We start from the raw sequence: 19,170 nt of genomic DNA, 5'->3' as shown, positions 1-19,170 counted from the left end.
ATGATGTGTTATTGAAACTGAATCTTAGAGGTTTTAGTTACAAATCTCTTCAGGCAAGTAGCAAAGATCTGTCTTTTGGGCTTAATCTATTATACACCCACCAATAATATGCTTTATTTACACTGGAGTATTTTAATTGAATGCAGCATTGTGAATGCCATTGTTATAGGAGAATGTCATTGGCATTTTGGAAAGGAGAGGGGGAATTTTATTTTTTTCTCTCTCTAAGCTCTGCCATTGAAATTTCCTTTTTCCTTTTTCCCTTTTTATGAGTCCCTTTTTTATTTCTGCAGAGAGAGTGTGTGTTTCTCCTGCTACACTGCTCAGTTAGGTAGTGCATCTTTTTGTCGTGGCAAAACAACTCCCTAAGAAAAGCAACAAACCGGAGAGGTCCAAACAAGTCCGAAAGAGGTTCCAGGGAATCTCTTTGTCTTTTGCACTCAGGTGGGAGTACAGCAAGAACCAGAAGGTGAAATAGATATCATATGAAATGTTGATCAAAGAGAGTGTGAGCAGGTGAGCACCATCCCAGAAGATGGGAAGAATTCTACAGAAAGAATTGGTTTGCCACTGATAAAAGAGACAAGATAACCACAAAAGTGAACTTCGGTATCTTTCACGGCGTGAAAAGATTACAGATGCATTCTTTGAAATGCAACATAACAGCTTTGATATACGACTTATTCCAAGTCTCTAATTGTTATTCCAACAAGCAAACCTTGTGTTTCACTGCAGGAGGAAGAACAATAAGGAAATACTTTGAATCTTCTGCCTTCTCTCAAGGTGTTACCTCTATAAAATCAGTTAGGAGGCACTGAATGCCCCATAATAAAAATTCTATTCGGGATGTTATTACATGAGAAATAGAAACCAATGACTTCTACGAGCGTAAGGAAACGTATGCCAGCATTACACGTGTCCATGAGCAAGATTATATAATTCAACCACATTTCTTATTCCAACCCACCACATGTTAAATAGAAAGACAGCAAGATCATCCCTTCCTATCAGCAATGTCCCCAAAAGTCATTTTTGCCATGTGTCTTCCCATTGTCTACCTTTGTTCACCTTCTGCTTTGCATGCAGCATAGAATATAAGCAACCTTATAGATGTACAGTAGATAGAGTCCCGAGAGATCAGGAGAAGCAGAAGGGATTGGCACCCATGCGACTTATATCATCTTAGGTTAATCCTTTCCTCAAGTCAGTTTGTCTCTTCTCAAGCATAAAGCACAAGTCTTTTTCCAAAGCAACAATGGAATTCTCTCAGCCTCTGGATGCTCTCTCTCCCTCCCTCCCTCCCTCCCTCCCTCCCTCCCTCTCCCTCTCTCTCTCTCTCTCTCTCTCTCTCTCTCTCTCTCTCTCTCTCTCTCTCTCTCTCTCTCATACACACACACACACACACACACGCACAAAGGCTCCCTCTGCACAACCTTATATAGATACAAAACATTGCATTGATATTTCAGTTAGTACAGCACTAAAAATAAAACCCTGTCCACAATATATTAGGAATCTGAAGGTGATTTTTTTGCTCATTAAGAAAAGCAAAGCAGGAAAACCAAAAGAGAATTAAGAAGTGAATAATTGGTAGATTAAAATCAGACCATGCCATCACAAGGAACTAGAGTTGCAGGAAGCTTTGTCTTTGAAGCTTTTAGCTAATATTGGGGAAAACAGCCTGCGTTAAATCAATGGAAAGTAACTGCATAGAAAGGAAGCTGAATGTCTACACTTGGGAAAAATAAATGAAGGGAAGAGAAAGGAGAATTAATATTCCTTCTTTGCATATTGGATGGGCAGATGAAACTAGAGTGAGACCCACTGATAGATTTCTGTGCTATTCTGCAGAGGGTTCTGATTCTCAAATATCTAAAATAGCATATGCATTATGCTATTCCCTTTCAAGTCAAGCAATGTTGTGGAAAGCATAAAAAAGGAGTGAGAGTAAGCAGGAAAAAAAATGGAAGCAGGAGATATAAGAAATTAAATCTAGTTTGCACAACACATTTCCCTATACTACTGACTCCTTTCCAAGCCATGCAAAACACCATGTTGATGTATTAATTCATAGACTGCTTTTTGTTCTGTAAACATATCAACCTTTTTCTCAGTTTCTTCCCCTTCTATCAAATAATTCACTCTTGCGCCTTATATTAATTTTGTGATTTGATCTTCACTTATTCTCAATAGCATCAAATCCCTCAGCATATTTATTTCTTACAGGTCAATCATTTTTGTATTCAAACCACATTCATTCATCACTAGTTCACTCTTGACCCTATCTCTTCTTGCTTTATTACACTTTTTAAAAATAATCAATTCTCATTACATGCAACTTATATTTTCTCATGACATATCCAGCTATCACTTGCATATAACAAAATAGGCAGAAATATACTGTTACTTAGAGCTATTGTCACTTATTTTAAGATATATTTATTATTCACCACATAACTATCCCTGTATCTACTAGCATTTGCATGTCTTAAATTTTATCTGTTCATTGGACAACCTATGACCTGTTGAATGATTTCAGAACTATTTCCTAGCAAAAAAAGGTAGGCAGGCAGGCGGAAAAAGGTTTTGGCAGGAAAAAACCAGTAGAAGCCAGTGTGACTTTCAACTTCCTGTCAACCTCCCTATTGAGATTCCTTGTGGGAACTGCCAGGGAGCCTCAGAAATCTTCCATCCTTCCTCCTTGTTCCTTCCTTCCTTCCTTCCTTTCTACCTTCTTCCCTTCTACCCTCCCTCTTCTTTACTTCCTCTTCCTTTCTTCCTCCATTTCTCCTTCTTTCCTTTCTTTCCTCCACTCATCCCTTCCTCCTTCCCTTTCCCTTCCTTCTTCCCTACATCCTTTCCAACCTGTTCTTTCCCCCATTTTCCTTCCCTTCCCTTCCCCTGCCAGCAGGTAAATAAGTGGCTGCTGCCAGGTGGGGGAGGGAGGAAGGAAGTGCAGTGCAAGCATACAGGAGTTGATTATCCCATGGACTTGTGGGAAGTTTTTAAGGAACATTGAAAATGAGGATCACATAATTGCAGCTGGCCATAGCCGTGCAACAGCGGTGCTGAAGCAGCAGCAATCTGGCAATGCTAAGATAGCCAAAACTTTCTTAAATTTCATTCCCCTGGGAATCGTGGGTCCCAGCATCCTGTAAGTTAACCTACTTGAGATACCTTAATTGAAAAGGTGTTGCCATATGATGCACCGTTTCGTCCAGTTAAGGGTTACAGAAACAAGCGTTTTAGTAGTATATATATTTTTCTTATCCATCTGTTTATCTCTATGCACATACATACACATTGCTTACAAGTCAGTCTTGTGATGGAATGTGCACCTGCAGCAGCAGAGGGGGGAAAATTTTGCCAACTTAGAACTTTACCTGAGGGAGATGCAGATCAAGAGACTGTGCAGTCCCAAACTGGAGTGAGGAGGAGGGAAGAGATTCAGGATAATGCCCTGTAGAATCTCAGGATATATCTTAATAGCTTAGAAAGTTATAGCTTTAGTTTGGCAAGATTTTGTCTGTTAGGTGTAAGTAAATAAAGGATTGGACTCAGTTGAATCTCACTGTCTCGTCTCTGGGCTTGAGCCTGACAGTCTCGATCCCTGGCAACTTTCTGAACAAGACTGTGCAGTTTTCTTGGCAAGATTTCTGAAGTAGTTTGCCTTGTTCCTAGGGCTAAGAGAGGGCTGGCCTAAGGTCATCCTGCTGGCTTCATGCCTAAGGCAAAAGCAGAATTCACAGTCCCTGCCCCCAATTACTACACTAAACTGGCTCTTGTTTCCTTATATATTTACCCATAAATATAGTAAGGAACAAACGGTATAGAGGTAATCCTCATTTAGTGACTGCCTCATGTAGCAACCATTCACAATTGTGACAGTTGTGAAAAAGTAACCTAGAAACCAATTCTCCCATTTACAGTCTTCACAGGTACACAAAGCAAAGAGAAGCTGAAATCAGATCAAAAGCAGAGTCATGGTTTCATTTAGCAACTGCTTCATTTAACAACCAATTTACAGTCCTAGTGTGGTTGTTAAACAAGGACTACCTGTACATCCTTGTCTTTTTCCCTGGCTATATTTTACAAACTAATCAGTTTTCCATTCATTCTGAAAACATTTCTTTTTATATAGGGGAACTATAAAACAATTCTTCCAATTGATCAACAGATATGTCCACTTAGATATTAAATAAGTTTACAGATAAATAAGCCACATCCATATTTTAATGTTTCTTCTCTCACTGTTTATACCTGCAGCCTTATTGTTTTTCAACATGCTCACGGTGTTTATAACTTCCTTTTAATCAGTTTTTTGTACGCTAATATTTTATTGATTCCTGTTTTACTCTTGACATTTAACTATTACTCCAATACAAGTTTCTAAAATGCTTCTTCTACATTCTCTCGGCTCAGTTCCATCCAAAATAATTTCATGGTTTTGATTTTTAATTGGCTTCACTTTGCTGGAGGTTCCTTGTTTCACCATCTTTAATTAATTCACTCCCAAAACCCTTTTGTTTCCATTAAAAGCACTCTTCATTTTCTTTGCCATTTTTAATCTTAACTGTTTCTAATGAATTTTGATTACGTTCTTTGCAACTATCTTTATGTTGGTACACATAATACACTCTATTCATTTATTATTTTTGCCATGATGATTCTGTTTGTATGCATTTTTCTCATCCACAGCCTCTTTCACTTCATCTTTTCAGGAGGCCTTCAAATTTCCTTTTAGTGAAATGACACATTTGTCTGGCACTTTGTAACATAATCTTTTTTGGTTTGTTTCTAGCAACTTTCATATCCTTTCTTTGTATTCCATTCATTCATTTATTCTGTTGAATGATTAATGTTTTCTTCTAATATTACATAAGATTCATTCTTTCCATTGGCACTTCCTTATTTTTCCTTTATATCCATTTTTCCCAAGGTAGATTCATGATATTAAAATAAGTCTGTTCCGCATTCAGAAAATTTTCATCAGTGGTGTATCCTTTACTTGTTCTCAGACTTCCAGCATTACAATCAAATCAACTAAACTTTTAGCATGAATCATCTTTTGCTTCAATTATGTATTTGAAACATTTTTAAGCAGATGCCAAACAAACACATTCATTCTTGAAAAAAAACAATTATTTTTCTCTATTGTCTCACCTCATTCCCATCTGTTGTTCATATCATGTAACAGTAAATATTTTTCTCTTGAATTCCATCCGTTTAGAATGTTGTACAATTTCCCCCAAAAATCATTCCTGGTTCGTCTATTATCATAGTCACTGAACTGTAACATGCAATTATAATCAAACTATGGTTTCATACTTCCATAGACATTTAGAACAATCATAACTATTGTATCCTACTCTGCATTTTTCAAACACCAAGCGTATCCATTTTTCTTTCTTTTATTTCATTAGTAAATTAATACTATTTGCCATATATTCTTCTTACTTTATTAATCACAAACTACCACATGCCATAGTTACCACCATATGGGCTACATAGAATTGACTTTCACTTCCCATAAATGGTTTTGATCAACCAGAGATTTCAAATAAAGTTTTTTAGTAAGATGAATAGATTGGGTTAGCGCCTTAGTCATACTGTATCATGTTACATGCAGCCTTCCCTGTTAATAGTAAGAACAATTTTGACAAATTTGGACCATAGGGCATAGAAGCAACCAAAACCCAGTTTATCTCAATGTGTGCCCATGCTATTGTACACAAATTAGGATCTCTAAAGTACGTTGCAATCCAATAAGCCATTGCTGCATCCAACCAGCTAGGAAGTACATACAGTGTGTCTATACACACATACAGAAAAATAAATGGGAGGACAGAAATCAGGAACAGATTTTGAGTTTTGGATTACATATGCTTGGACTGAATTAGTGTCCAGCAGATCCTTCATTTTAACATTTGCCTCCTGTATAAGCTACTATTTTGCATCTGGCTGTGACTGTGGATCCTAGGATATTTTTTTTTTAAAATAGTGGACACTCCAAATTGTCTGTGTTGCCCCAGCTGAGCATTTCAGCTTCAGTGCTCAAGTCGGGAAAATGCTAACAATATACAAGTAGTCCTCGACTTGTAACAGATGGTTTAGTGACCATTCAAAGTTACAACTGCAACTTATGATGATTTGTCACACTTACAACCATTGCAGCATTCTCCATGATCAAAATTCAGATACTTGGCAATTGACTCCTGTTTATGATGGTCACAGTGTCCCGGGGTCATGTGATCACCTTTTACGACCTTCTGACAAGCAAAGCAATCGGGAAGCAAGATTCACTTAACAACCATGTTACTAACTTAATAACTGCAGTGATTCATTTAACAACTGTGGTAAAAAAGGTTGTAAAATGAAGCAAAACTCACCTAACAGCTATCTCACTCACTCACAGAAATTTTGGGCTCAAATGTGGTCATAAGTTGAGGACTATCTGTAGTGATTTCCCATCTAGGTTCGGTGCATAAATTATGTGTCAGCCATACAACGGTCTAGTGGAGGCATGCTAAACATGCGGCCCTCAGGCCGCATCCGGCCCATGCAGGCCACACCCACCCTGGCCTGGTAAGGGCAAAACAAATCCCGATATGTCACAATATGGCCCACAATGCGATTGGGCTTGACTCCCCTAGTCTAGGGCATAAAGCCAACTTCCTCAATCTGTTGGCCTCCAACTCTCATAATCTCCAGGCAGGCAGCATAGTTCTCAGCTATGCTGACTAGAGATTGTAGGAGCTGAAATTAGGCACACTGAAGAGCAATAGGTGAGGTAAGGGAGCCAAGAGGGAAGAGGCTTTGGGAAAGTACCGTAGTCTTTGAAAAGAACTACAAGCTTGTAATATCCAGTATTTTCTATGGACAGATAAACTATATCTGAGATTATCCAGAAGGCACAGGCTGTTAGCGACTAAACAGTTATGGAATTCTGGAATTTGAGAATATTGTCTAATCTGTTAGTCTAGCCGAACAATAGTTCAAAATACGAACATATAATCCACTTGTGTTTTATGTGGGGCAGGAAAGTGGAGGAAGAAGAGACAAGAGACAACTATGGAAAAGGCAACAAGGAATGTTGAAAAGCCATTTTAGCCAACCATAAAGTAAATACTAAATATTTTATGGGCACATTTTTTTCTCTAAATTCTTAAGCAGGCTTGGAATCTTTTCTTGCTGATTCATTCCCTTTCACAATCTCCAGTGTTTATCATTCTAAATTTATTCTTATTCCTTTACTTGTCTGCATGCACAATTAAAGTGGTTCTCTATATGAAGTGGATTACACATTTCATACTATTAATACATGCAGGAACTGTTAAGTTTTTAAGTGCTAAAAAAAAATCCATGACAATATATATATATTTTTCAATCTCAGGAGCAGCAATGGTAATGTTAATAATAGTGAGGTTTTCACATGCTTGACTATTTGGGGATTTTTTTTTCATTTTTATGAATGCAAATATGTGCACAAAATGGGAAACTTAGGTCACGTTTTCTCTCCATATCAAGCTATAGCCTATTTATATTTATAACACATGGTGTCTTTGTAACAGTTCAAAGAACAGGTGGGAAAAGTGGGAAGTTTAGAATCGCGCAGTAATCATAAGGTTCCTTCTTGCTGCCAAATTTGGATTCCATCAGACCTTGACCTTGCAGAACATTAAACTGACTTAATATTTGCTACCTCACCTGGCAAACCTACCCTGCCCTGGCCACGATGCTGAGAAATGGGGATTGTTTTATTTATGCTGTACAGGGGACACTAGAGGGAAATATTGGAGGATTCCTCCACAGTTGCTTGTCTTTTCTCCTGCATCACATTTATCTCAAGGGAATGGGTTGGGAGTTGGGCAGGAGACTAATTTTGACAGATGGCCAAGATGGCATGTTTAGCCATCTCTCAGTCCTCACTCTAATTTTGCTTAGGCGTTTTGCATGGGTGTGTTCAAAGGGAAGCCCACGACCACCTGATCCCATAGGCTTAGCACTCTTCCTGAAAATGAGGTTAAAATTCTTTTAGAGAATGCAGGTTGGTACTCTTGCAGTAGGACATTAACATCAAATGATAATCAAACTCCTTCCAGAAATGAGGTCATTCTTATTCCAGGAGTGTATTAAATCAATGTTCAAAAGCAACATCTGACAGGCACCAGGAAGGTTATGCTATGAACCAGCAGAGTTAAGGCCATTTATTTCTCTCTCTTCTCCTCCCCAAGTTCACCATGCATATCCCTCCTACCGCTACTACTGGTTTGCCATTAGTCTCTAAACCAGGGATCACCTTGGAGGCTTGCTGATATATGGGGAGGGCCTGGCTTGAAAGAACCACCTCTTCTTCTGCCCAGGAATTAAAGGGGGAGGGAGAGGCATGCCCACATCAAGCTACAGTGTCCAATAAGTGCAAGGATCACCTGACTGTATTAGGAATAGAAGTGTACTGATTTATATATTCACCGGGAAACAGGTTTTGGTGTAAAAGAAAAAAATCTGCTTTAACATTGATACTACTCTGTGTGACTTAAGGTAACCTCTATTCTGGTCTTGGGACAAAAAAAACCCACAACATCATGAAGACATAACAGAAAAAGAGAAGTTGCCAGGACATGTCTAGCCTAATAAATATCATGAATAATAGCTGTTTATGTCTAGTCAAACAAAGAGAAGGACTAAGAGTGACCTGCTAGTAGTGTTCCAGTATTTGAGGGACTGCCACAGAGATGAAGGGGCTGAGTTATTCTCCAGAGCATCTGAGGGCAAGACAAGAAGTAACAGATAGAAACTTATCAAAGAGAGCTCCAACCTAGAATCAAGGAGAAATTTCCTGAGAGTGAGAACAATTAATCAGTGGAACTTCAGAAATTGTGAGTGCTCCACTACTGGAGGTTTTTAAGAAGAGATTGGAAGCCACTTGTCTGGAATGGTATAGGGCAGGGGTAGGCAACCTTGGCTCTTTTATGACTCGTGGACTTCAACTCCCAGAATTCCTGAGCCAGCTATGCTGGCTCAAGAATTCTGGGAGTTGAAGTCCACGAGTCATAAAAGAGCCAAGGTTGCCTACCCCTGGTATCAGGTCTTCTGCTTGAGCAAGGGGTTGGACTAGCAGACCTCCAGAATCCCTTCCAACTTGGTTATACAGTTACATATTTGTGCTGCAGTCAGATACAAAGGAGGAAAGACCCACGAGAGTTCCTAAGGATCTGGAAGTGTTGGTTGAAATAACATCTAACATTCATCCTTTTTTTCCTTCTTATTCCTGGCTTTAGTGAAGAATATGAGACTCATTTACACCTGTGGAAAAACTGTTGCCTCCAGCTATGGAAACTAGTTTCTGGTAAGTCCATAGTATTATTCTAGAATATAGGACAGCAAAGAGAACCAGACGATGGCATCTAAGAGACTGTTTTGAAAAAGCTAATCAAACAGCTGCAGGATCAGGAAGAGGTGGGATTAAACACATAGCACCAGTAACTTCAGGTGCTATAAAAAAGCTATTCTGTTGGCACTAGGAATGGGTGAGGCTCGACTAAGAATTAAGAGGCTTAGGAACCAATGCTTGAATACTTTGCAGTTTCACAAAGTAAGGCCCCTCCCTTTCCTCTTTCGCCCTGCAATGTATTAAGCACAGGTTCCCCATTACACTTAGAGCAGGAGATTCTGGTTTAGTATCGATAACCCAGGATATAAGGATAGTCCATTAAGAAGGGAAGAGCATATAGCCATGCTCCTTAAATAATGTTCAATGACATCACAGGTAACTGAATGCAGCCATTAGACTTCTTGGGCAGAGTAGGGCAGTACCCACTGAATGATATGAAATTCTAAAAAAGACTGAAAGGAGGATCTCTATACAAGAGATGAAGGGATAATTGAATCTGTGCTGGAAGGTTGCAAAATCTTTCCTCTTCACTGCTAACCGTGCAACTCCTCCCAGGCATGGCCTTAATTGAAGAAAGTAAAATGATACTTAATTCTGGTTGAGAAACACGCTGCTGCTCCACCTTCATGGTGAGCCTAAGGCATATTCATGTCTGAGGTAATAAACTCAAATGGAGAAATTCTCTGGTTTTCTATTTGTTAACATGCGGCCCCTCCTAGTTATCTCATGAGGCAATCAGAAGCTGAACAAAACCACTAGCTGAAACACAGCCATCTTGTAGCACAGAAAGAGGAGTGGTCTGGTGAATAAGGAACATCTCTCTTTCTTCTCAACAGCCATAGGAGGGTCCCCCTGGTCTCCTGCTTCCATTTGCTGCCCTTCTGGCTCCTCCTCCTCCTAGCCTCAGCTGTTCCGTTGCACAGCGCCTGGTCTCTTCGGACCCGTGGTCTTCTGGCAGCCCGGCCCTTGTGCAGCCACCGGAGCCCCACAGCATCCAGATCTTTCTGCATCTGGGATAAGAACCTGCCCACAGAGAAAACAGGATTTCACTCTACCTCACTGCGGCTGCGCTCTATGGTTTCCAAAGGGGCTGGCCAACGCCATGCCATACGGCTGAGGCGTCAAGCCCAAGGGATCCGGCCTGCTACCCCATCTGGCTTTGAAGATGGCCCCTCCTCATCTCAGTACCCCTGGGCCATTGTTTGGGGTCCCACAGTTTCAGTTGATGAGGGAGGGGATGCCAGCTCTGCCAACCCAGGCTTCCCACTTCTGGATTATGCCTTTGTTTCATCCAATGGAATGGCAACAGCACAACCCAATTCCCACTCACTGTTACACAATGAAGGGCTCAACCTGCGTCAGACCCCAGCCACTCTACCACCCTTCCTCTTTGGACCTCGGGGAGAAGGTAATCATCAGTTGCTTTCCCTTATTCCTTTAGAAACTGCTTTAATGATTCTATGTAACCAACAGCTTGAGTAACAAGCCGAAATTAGACAGGGGCTATTTTTGTCATTGCAAAAACTGCCTTCTGTGGCTGCTAGGTTTTTGCCTCTCTGTTTACAGACATGCAGAAATCAATCTAGGAAATAACTGACCTTCCTAAAAGGAGCTTAAAATTTAGTGCTTCTCCTCATAAAGTTAGTCCCACTTCTTTCTTTTTTTTCTGACTCCGCAACCTTTGTCTGTTCCAGGTGTGGACCCCCAACTTTACGTCACCATTACAATTTCTGTCATTATCATCCTTGTTGCCATGGGAATAATACTCAAATTCTGGTGAGTAGATTCTACACAGGTGTAAAGAGTTGTTCCAGTCCTGAAATCAAAAGTAGTATTGTGGGATGTGGCAGTAGTCCTGGGATTGGGCTATAATTGCAGATAATGAATTTCAATGCCTTGGAGGTCATTTTTTCAATTATCCATTCATTTGTCTTGGAAGTGTATTTTGTTGCCCTAATTATCTCACAAGCAGTCAGGCTGTATGAATAAAGTTAGTGCTGTCCAGCAGGAAGCATTTTGTATATTATGAAGCCCATAATACGCCTAAGGCTGCAAATGGCAGGTCACTGCCCTGTCAAACTAAAGGAATTATCAGTAGTTACACTAATGCCTGGCTCTTTACTACTGTGAGTGGCGTTTAGGATGAAGAAGATTTAAATGTCAAACCCAGCAACTTTCAAGCAATGGATGCTTTCCATTTTCTCTTTTCAATTTTGTACAAATAAGCTGATTCTCTACTGAATATTTGGATTGGATGCCGTGTGGTTTCAAAGTATAGAATAAAACCATAATAGATCTATTCTAAATATTTTGCCCAATAGATTATCAGAAGTATATAATAAATGTTAAAATGGTTTTATCTTTATGTTGTGGTGAATGTTTAGCTTCTCTCCTCAGTTAAGAATGAATTTCAATCTCATTCGACATAATGAAAATAACCTCCTATGTCCTACAATGTTCAGCTTAGGATGAAGGCAATGGCTCTGCTCATAATAAGGCTGAGCAGTGATCCAGATTCAGAGGGCAAAATGTGATTTGGTATGTGCATGAGCACACATGGCTAAAATTCTGGAGAGGCCTTGCCAGTCTGCATAAAGAATATTAGCTAAATGCACCAAAGATCTGATTCAGTGTCATGCAGCTTTTGTTCACTTTTTAAAAGCTATAGCTAGTTTACATGTAACATTAGATCATAATGTTGAGGTTTTTCTGTTTTTGGCTTAGTGGGATGTGCAAAGCTATCCATATGGTTTAATATTATATGCAAAACGGGGTGTTTGGGTTGAAAAAAATGTAGGTTTTTGTTATGTGTTGCAAAGTAAAAAGTAAGCAGCTCACTGATATAACAGAGACACAAGACTACAGACTGAACTGGGTGTCTTTTGGATGGATCTGCCATACAACTGTAAAACCAAGGGACAATTAGATTGATGCTGCAGATGAATATATAGCTTTCTTTAAATATTCGGTCTGTGCTCATATCAGATGCCCTCAAAGTATTCCCAAGGCAGTCACCACATAAGGGGTTGATGGAGTCTTTTATTCAGTTGCCATAATCCAAGCCCCAATGTAGAGAGCTTTTTCTTTTTGCGTACAGTGATTTTATGTTTTATTTTTTCCTTGTTTCAAAAGCCAAAGAAATATTTGAAGAGGTAGCTTTAAAAGTTTTGCTTCAAACCTGTTATCTTCCCTCTGTAGAACAGAGGCAGGCAATGTTTATGTGGTACAACATAAAATGTTTCACTGCTGGAAGCTATATTTTTTTATTTTGGCTACCAAGAGAAACAAAACATTTCTAAATAGGCAGCACCAGCATTTTTCTTTTCTTTCTTTCTGGGGTATGTTTGGTGTATTATTTTTGCAGTTTGATTGACTGTATATTCTAAGCCTTAACCGACATTTTAGTTCCCTGCCAGAAAAATGTGGAAAACTGTGTTTCAGATCTCTGCTGATTTTCAGTCTGCAATTGTATGTGGATCTGGAGGTTCCAAAAATATGCTTTTAAGGCTGTATGTTGTAAATCACGGACTGCCCACATCTGATCTTGTATGTATAAGAAACAAAACTGATTCTTATTTCATCCGCCCTCTTAGGAGACAGAGAGAAAAGGCGAATTTGCTGTCACCTACACAATACTTAATTCATCCACTACTGGAAGAATACTTAAACCACGTAAAGCTTTGTTAACAAATTGGAGTTGAAGGGAAACAAGCAGGCCTCTTATTTTCCTAAATGTTTAGGCTGCTAAACCACATTTGTGGGACAGCAGGAATCAGAAGCAATATGTTCACACCTTGTAATCAGAGCAAACATATAAAGTTGTGGAGGTCAGCCCCAGGATGGAGGATTATGGTTACATGGGTGACCTTCCTCCTTAGTGACTAGCTTTGTCTAAGCTCATAAAGCTCAAGTAGGCATATGGGTGGGCGGGCAGGCAGCCTGGCTAGCTAACGGGGTAATTATTTTGTATCAGTTCCTTCCTTATTCCTTATCCTGCACCAGAATGCAAGTGTCAACACAATGCACAGTATCAGTCAGCAGCAGTTCCCAGGGAAGCAACAAAACCCTTTCGTTGCTAGCTCAGCTCCTATTAAAATCCACTCCCACCTGCATTTCTAGCACTAATTCTAGGCCCAGAACTCTTGAAATCAGAATTAAAATTGGCAGCCTTAGCTACATTAGGCAAGGCGTAGAGGCAAACATGTTCCTGGAAGCTTTGACAATTGTATTAACTATCATCTGTGTCGTATGATACCAATCCAGGAGATTCTTCAGGCAATACTTAAGGATTGAAAATTTCAGAAAATGCTGCTGAGATATTGACAGCTTTTGCCTGACACATACAAATGAAAACAAAGCATTTGTGTATAGGGATGGAAGGGTTTATTCAGTGGCTGTGGATCTCTCTGATGTTGGTTGCTGGTATGGAGCATGTGTTGACTAGAAGCTGCCTTTTTTTCATAGCAATGATGTAATATGAAGCAGTTTAGTTATTACGAAATGAGTGAGAACCTATTTTACAATGAAAGCACAAAGATTTGATGGTTAGTAATTCTGAGCATACATTCTTGCTGACAGAATACAAGGATTAATTTGTAGGCTCAGATAAAAGTAATGTTTTCTGGGATTCCTGTCAATAGAGTAACCAGGCTGTTTTAGGAATCCATATCACCTTTTTTTCCAATGGCAGCAAACTCTAAGATAACCTCCTAATCTGCTTCCTAGGTAAGCAGGTAGATTCGTGCATGTCTGCAAGATATTGCCAAGGTTAGTATAGTGGTTTAAATATTAGACTAAGAATAAAGAGGAAACCGAGGTTCAATTCCCCATTCAGTCCCAAAGCTGATCAGCAAATTACCTTCAGTTTAAATTACATCATAGATTTTGTGAGGCTTAAACAAAGGTAGCAATCTAAAATTGAGGTAGACAAACTCTCTATAGGGATTTTTACGTAATAAAGTCACTTGGCTATGCTTATTTTAATCCTTCTCTGGCAGCAGGAAATATACAAGATATTAGCCTTATGAAATAAGAGAGACTGGAGTTGGGGAATAGTGATGTAAAGTGGTGAACCACACAATTTCCAGATGAGAGAGAAGAATTAATAATTAAGAGGTCCATGAAATAATAATGTACTTTCTACAGAGAAAGGAGCAATCTCAACTATATTACTGTTACTGTTGTCATTAAGGAAGTAGCCTGAGAGAGTTTTAGAAACACTCATATACTTTTGTTGTATGGGGTTAAAACAAAAATATCTTAGCCTCCCAAATGAATTTGGGAATCTCTGTTTCCTCTTTTTCATGGTAAATGCACCCATTTTATTACCTTAAGTTATGAATTCTAACATATTTATTCTTCTTTAATTAGCAAAAATACAATACAAAACAGAAAAACAGGAAAAAAGCAGATTGACAAACATCCAACACTAATAACAAAAAAGGATCTTATAAAAATGTATATAAAAAAAGAGAAAATTGGCAGCATTAAATCTAACATTAAACATAAAAAAATCCAGCCTGTCTGAATGCTGAAAGATACATCCAAAAATAATATGTTCTCCTCTCCTTATGTAACTGGTCTACAAATAATTATAAACTTTCCCATCTATATTTAACAAAAATGCTACATTAGATACACAAATATCCCCAATATGGAAATCTAGTTATCTAGCAATCAAATCAATCCAATATCGCTTCACAATCTATGTATTAAAAAATCACCAGTCAACAGGTTACCCCAAATGTAAAACTAATCTTCAAATCCCTCTGTTAACCATCTGTTATTGTATTTAAGACGTAGAAAGTCCGCAAACTCTTTCCAGTCTCTTATAAAGTTGTTCAGTCCACTGTTTTTAATTAAGGCAGTTAATTTTGTCATCTCTGCTATTTCAGTCAATTTTAAAATCCACTTTTCAACAGCCAGCCTCGCCTTTTCTTTCCAATGTTTAGCATATACAACCCTCGCAGTGGTCACCATATAAAGAAATAGTGTCGCAAACTGTTTTTCCAATTGGTTTGTCCATAATACCTAAAAGAAAAGCAGGAACCACTTTTCCATGTTCTAAATTGCTACACTTATAAATTGCTGTTGTTAGTGAAACTTATTTGCTTTTCTGTTCCAAATATGTAAAGTGCTGTACAACTCAATAAAAACCAATCAACTATATAAATAAAACTAACAAAATTAACGAAAACGAGAATTAAAAAATAAAACCCAGGTAAAGCTCTCTCAAATGCCTGAGCTTTAATGAAACACATTTTTAAATGATAGATATGTAGTAAAGAACCAGACCAACTCCTTTAATTGTTATATACCAAATTCTGGTCATGGGTAAAAGGAACCTAGAATACAGATAGTCCTCGACTTATGATCACAATTCAGTCCAAAATTTCAGATGCTAAATGAGACAGTTGTTAAATGAGTTTTGCCCCATTTTACAACTTTTCTTGCAACAGTTATTAAGTCAATCACTGCAGTTAAGTTAGCACCATGGTTGTTAAGTGAATCTGGTTTCCCCATTGACTTTGTTTGTCAGAAGATCACAAAAGGTGATCACATGACCCTGGGACACGGCAACAGTCATAAACATGAGCCAATTGCCAAGCGTCTGAATTTTGATCATGAGACCGTGGGGATGCTGCAAATGTCATTAGTGTGAAAAACGGTCATAAGTCATTTTTTTCAGTGCCATTGTAGCTTTGAACAGTAACTAAACAAACTATTTAAGTCGAGGACTACCTGTTTAACCATTTTCTGTTGAGCTTGGTCCACACATCATGGGATGCATTTCATAGGCACAGTTCCTATAGATGCCCATTAAACTTCCACAAACAGTATCCAGTATTGTAATACTCTGAGATGTTTGAGTATCGATGCACTCAAAAAGAGGACAGGTTGTCTGTCAGCTATACAACAAATGGGCTTTTTTAGTTTCCCAGTAATTAAAATCAGTGCTTTTTTTCTAAAAAAAAAAAAAAAAGTGCCGGAACTCACACATGTCATACAATCTGCCTTGCCTACCTTACAAGGTTCCATCCAAAAAAGGTGCCGGAACTCCGTTCTGGGCGTTCTATGAGAAAAAAAGCCCTGATTAAAATAATAGTTTGAATGCTGGAAAATACAGTGTTCTTGCAAAAGATCTAATATGTGGAACGAAGGCAATGGAATGCCTTTCTAAAACTAAGCAATGAATCACATACACACACACACACACACACACACACACACCAGAACTTAATAATAATAATAATAATAATAATAATAATAATAATAATAATAATAATAATAATAATAATAATAATAATAATAATAATAATAATAATAATAATAATAATAAAGTTGGAAGGGACCTTGGAGGTCATCGAGTCCAACCCCCTGCTCAGGCAGGAACCATACACCATTTCAGACAAATGGCTGTCCAGTCTCTTCTTAAAAACTTCTAGTGTTGGAGCATTCACTGCTTCTGGAGGCAGGTTGTTCCATTGGTTAATTGTTCTGTCAGGAAGTTTCTCCTTAGTTCTAAGTTGCTTCTCTCCTTGATCAGTTTCCATCCATTGCTTCTTGTCCTGCCTTCAGGCGCCTTGGAGAATAGCTTGACTCCCTCTTCTTTGTGGCAGCCCCTGAGATATTGGAACACTGCTATCATGTCCCCCCTCGTCCTTCTCTTCATTAAACTAGACATACCCAATTCCAGCAACCGTTCCTTATATGTTTTAGCCTCCAGTCTTGATGGTAACCCCCTTCTCCACCTACTTTAGCTGGGACCGGAATCAAAAGCGCCGTCACCATTCTAGTCAGCAAAGTGAATTGCAGCAGCAGGAGAGCCAGCAGCCTTTAACAGACCTGTCACCTGCCACGGTCAGCATCCTGGGACCCTACAGCGATTCACAGGTTCCTACGCCAGAGATGGTGGAAAGTGGACAAGTACTGGAAGGCTTGGAGAAGCTGGACAGTCTAGGGAAGTCCAGTGCCTTCCAGCTCAACAGGTACGTAACTGCATGGACAATAATTGGATGTTGCTTTTGGCAGAAGAAGAGGGGAAAAACAAGTAAAAATCAGAACAAAAAAAAATCAGAAGTATGTGAGCAGCTGATTTTGTGTGCAGGGCTAATGAACCTCTATTTGAGCCACATGTCAAAATAGATTCTACGTTTTGGTGCTGGTTTTGTTTCCCCTTAAGGTTTATACTCTGTAGGCTTTCTCAGACACAATGCTTGGGAGAAACCAATGGAAAAGGCACCATTTCAAAATGGAGGGTAACTTTGTAAAATTTTGTCAATTTTATAACACACAGTTCTAAAGACTATCATGGGGAATATAACAACTGTTTCATTCTATTTGTTTCAAAGTACATAACCATTTTTATCTATTCTTATTCTCCCCCCTCCCTCCCCCCCAGCTTTTGTTCCTTGGAAGATATGCAGTTCTCCTTTTCAGTTCCCATTCATCTGTGCTACGGCTTTTTTCAAGTGGCGTGAAAAGTGATCAGTAATAAAAATTCTTCCTCTATTCCATGATATTAAACATTTTTTTAAAATTTTACAGAGACATCTCTGTGGTAGCAGTATTTGTGTTCAGAAGGTAATAAAATAAGACCAGCAGTAATATCTCTACAGTAGGATTCTTCAAACTCTTTTAGGCGGTGGAACCTGTTAGTTAGGAAAAGAATGAAACTTTGATCAAAAGGCAACAGTCTACTGATGGATAATTGGCTGTGCTTGAGTGATTTTTTTTCCTTTTAGTGTCTCACAGAACCCTGAGGTTGAAAAACTATGCCTTAGAGAGGACAAGTTGTAGATTGAGAGCTTCAGTTGTTTAATCTGTACGTACTATGCTTTGTCACTGTGTTCCGGTTCCATTTTAGTTATAAAACATTAGCAAATATCCCTTCAAGAATTAATGGCACTGGGGAGAGGGAAGGTTGACTTTCTCTTTTTGCCTTTGTGTAGCTTTAAGTTCCATAGGTATAAACCAAAAATAGGGATACAAAGACTTCAGAAACCTCAAGAAAAATAATTGAAAAGCAATTGATTGATTATGTGCCATCAAGTTGCTGCCGACTCTTAGCAGCCATATAGATTTTATTCATGAGAATCTATCCCTAACTTAACCTTTCAGGTCTTTCAACAGTGCACTCACTGCCTCTGTAGCTGAGCCTACCCACATGCTGGATGGTGGTCCTCTCCTTCTCTGTCTCTCCACTTTTCACGGGGTCCTGAAATAACGCATCACTACAACAGGCTTGGGATAGGCCATGTCCCTGGATATTTGATGAACTATAGTTCCCAGTACCCTCAGGACGCTGGAAGTTGCAGGTCCCATTGTTGGTATAGGAAAAGTAGTAGTCTTATGTTACTGCTTTTAAAAACGATCCTCACTAGAAGGAGTAACAAAAATAAATCCTTAAAAACAATTATGACCTTTACAAATAATGGAAGGAGAAATCTCGCTACTTTTCATTATTCATAGCACGAGCAGAGTCCAATATGCCAGGCAAGACCACAGAGGTAGCAAGAGTTACATTGCTTGACTGCATTTCCCCCCCTCCCCGTGTAATAGGTATATAAACAGAATGCATTGGTTTCTTTACAATGGGTTGGGTCCCCTAAACCGAATCATAGATTAACTGCCACTGTGCAAATATGTGGTAACAAAATTATTTAGCCCTCTAACATGTATCGGGCTAAAAGTGGCTGAAGGTGAATACTACCAATACTGTGATACATTTGACAACTTACGAGGGGATCTTGGTCCTATATATAGTAAATATTATA

The 19,170-nt window shown here is 38.9% G+C and overlaps 1 protein-coding gene across 1 annotated transcript in view; it reads left to right on the top strand.

Annotated features, from left to right (window-relative positions):
• Positions 1-6,532: 6,532 nt before the first annotated feature.
• The window catches only part of PIANP (PILR alpha associated neural protein), a 13,783-nt gene continuing 1,145 nt past the window's right edge, over positions 6,533-19,170 (top strand). Inside the window, exons 1-4 of the mRNA XM_029283752.1 lie at positions 6,533-6,585; positions 10,231-10,802; positions 11,089-11,170; positions 17,155-17,382. Of these exons, the coding sequence (XP_029139585.1) occupies positions 6,533-6,585; positions 10,231-10,802; positions 11,089-11,170; positions 17,155-17,382 (935 nt within the window). The remainder of the gene's footprint in view (positions 6,586-10,230; positions 10,803-11,088; positions 11,171-17,154; positions 17,383-19,170) is intronic.

Source organism: Protobothrops mucrosquamatus, unplaced genomic scaffold, assembly GCF_001527695.2.
Source record: "Protobothrops mucrosquamatus isolate PMUCROS unplaced genomic scaffold, P.Mucros_1.0 scaffold212, whole genome shotgun sequence".
Classification (NCBI taxonomy): Eukaryota; Metazoa; Chordata; class Lepidosauria; order Squamata; family Viperidae; genus Protobothrops; species Protobothrops mucrosquamatus.
Note: the sequence above shows the minus strand (reverse complement) of the source record. Positions and strands in the feature narration are given on the sequence as shown.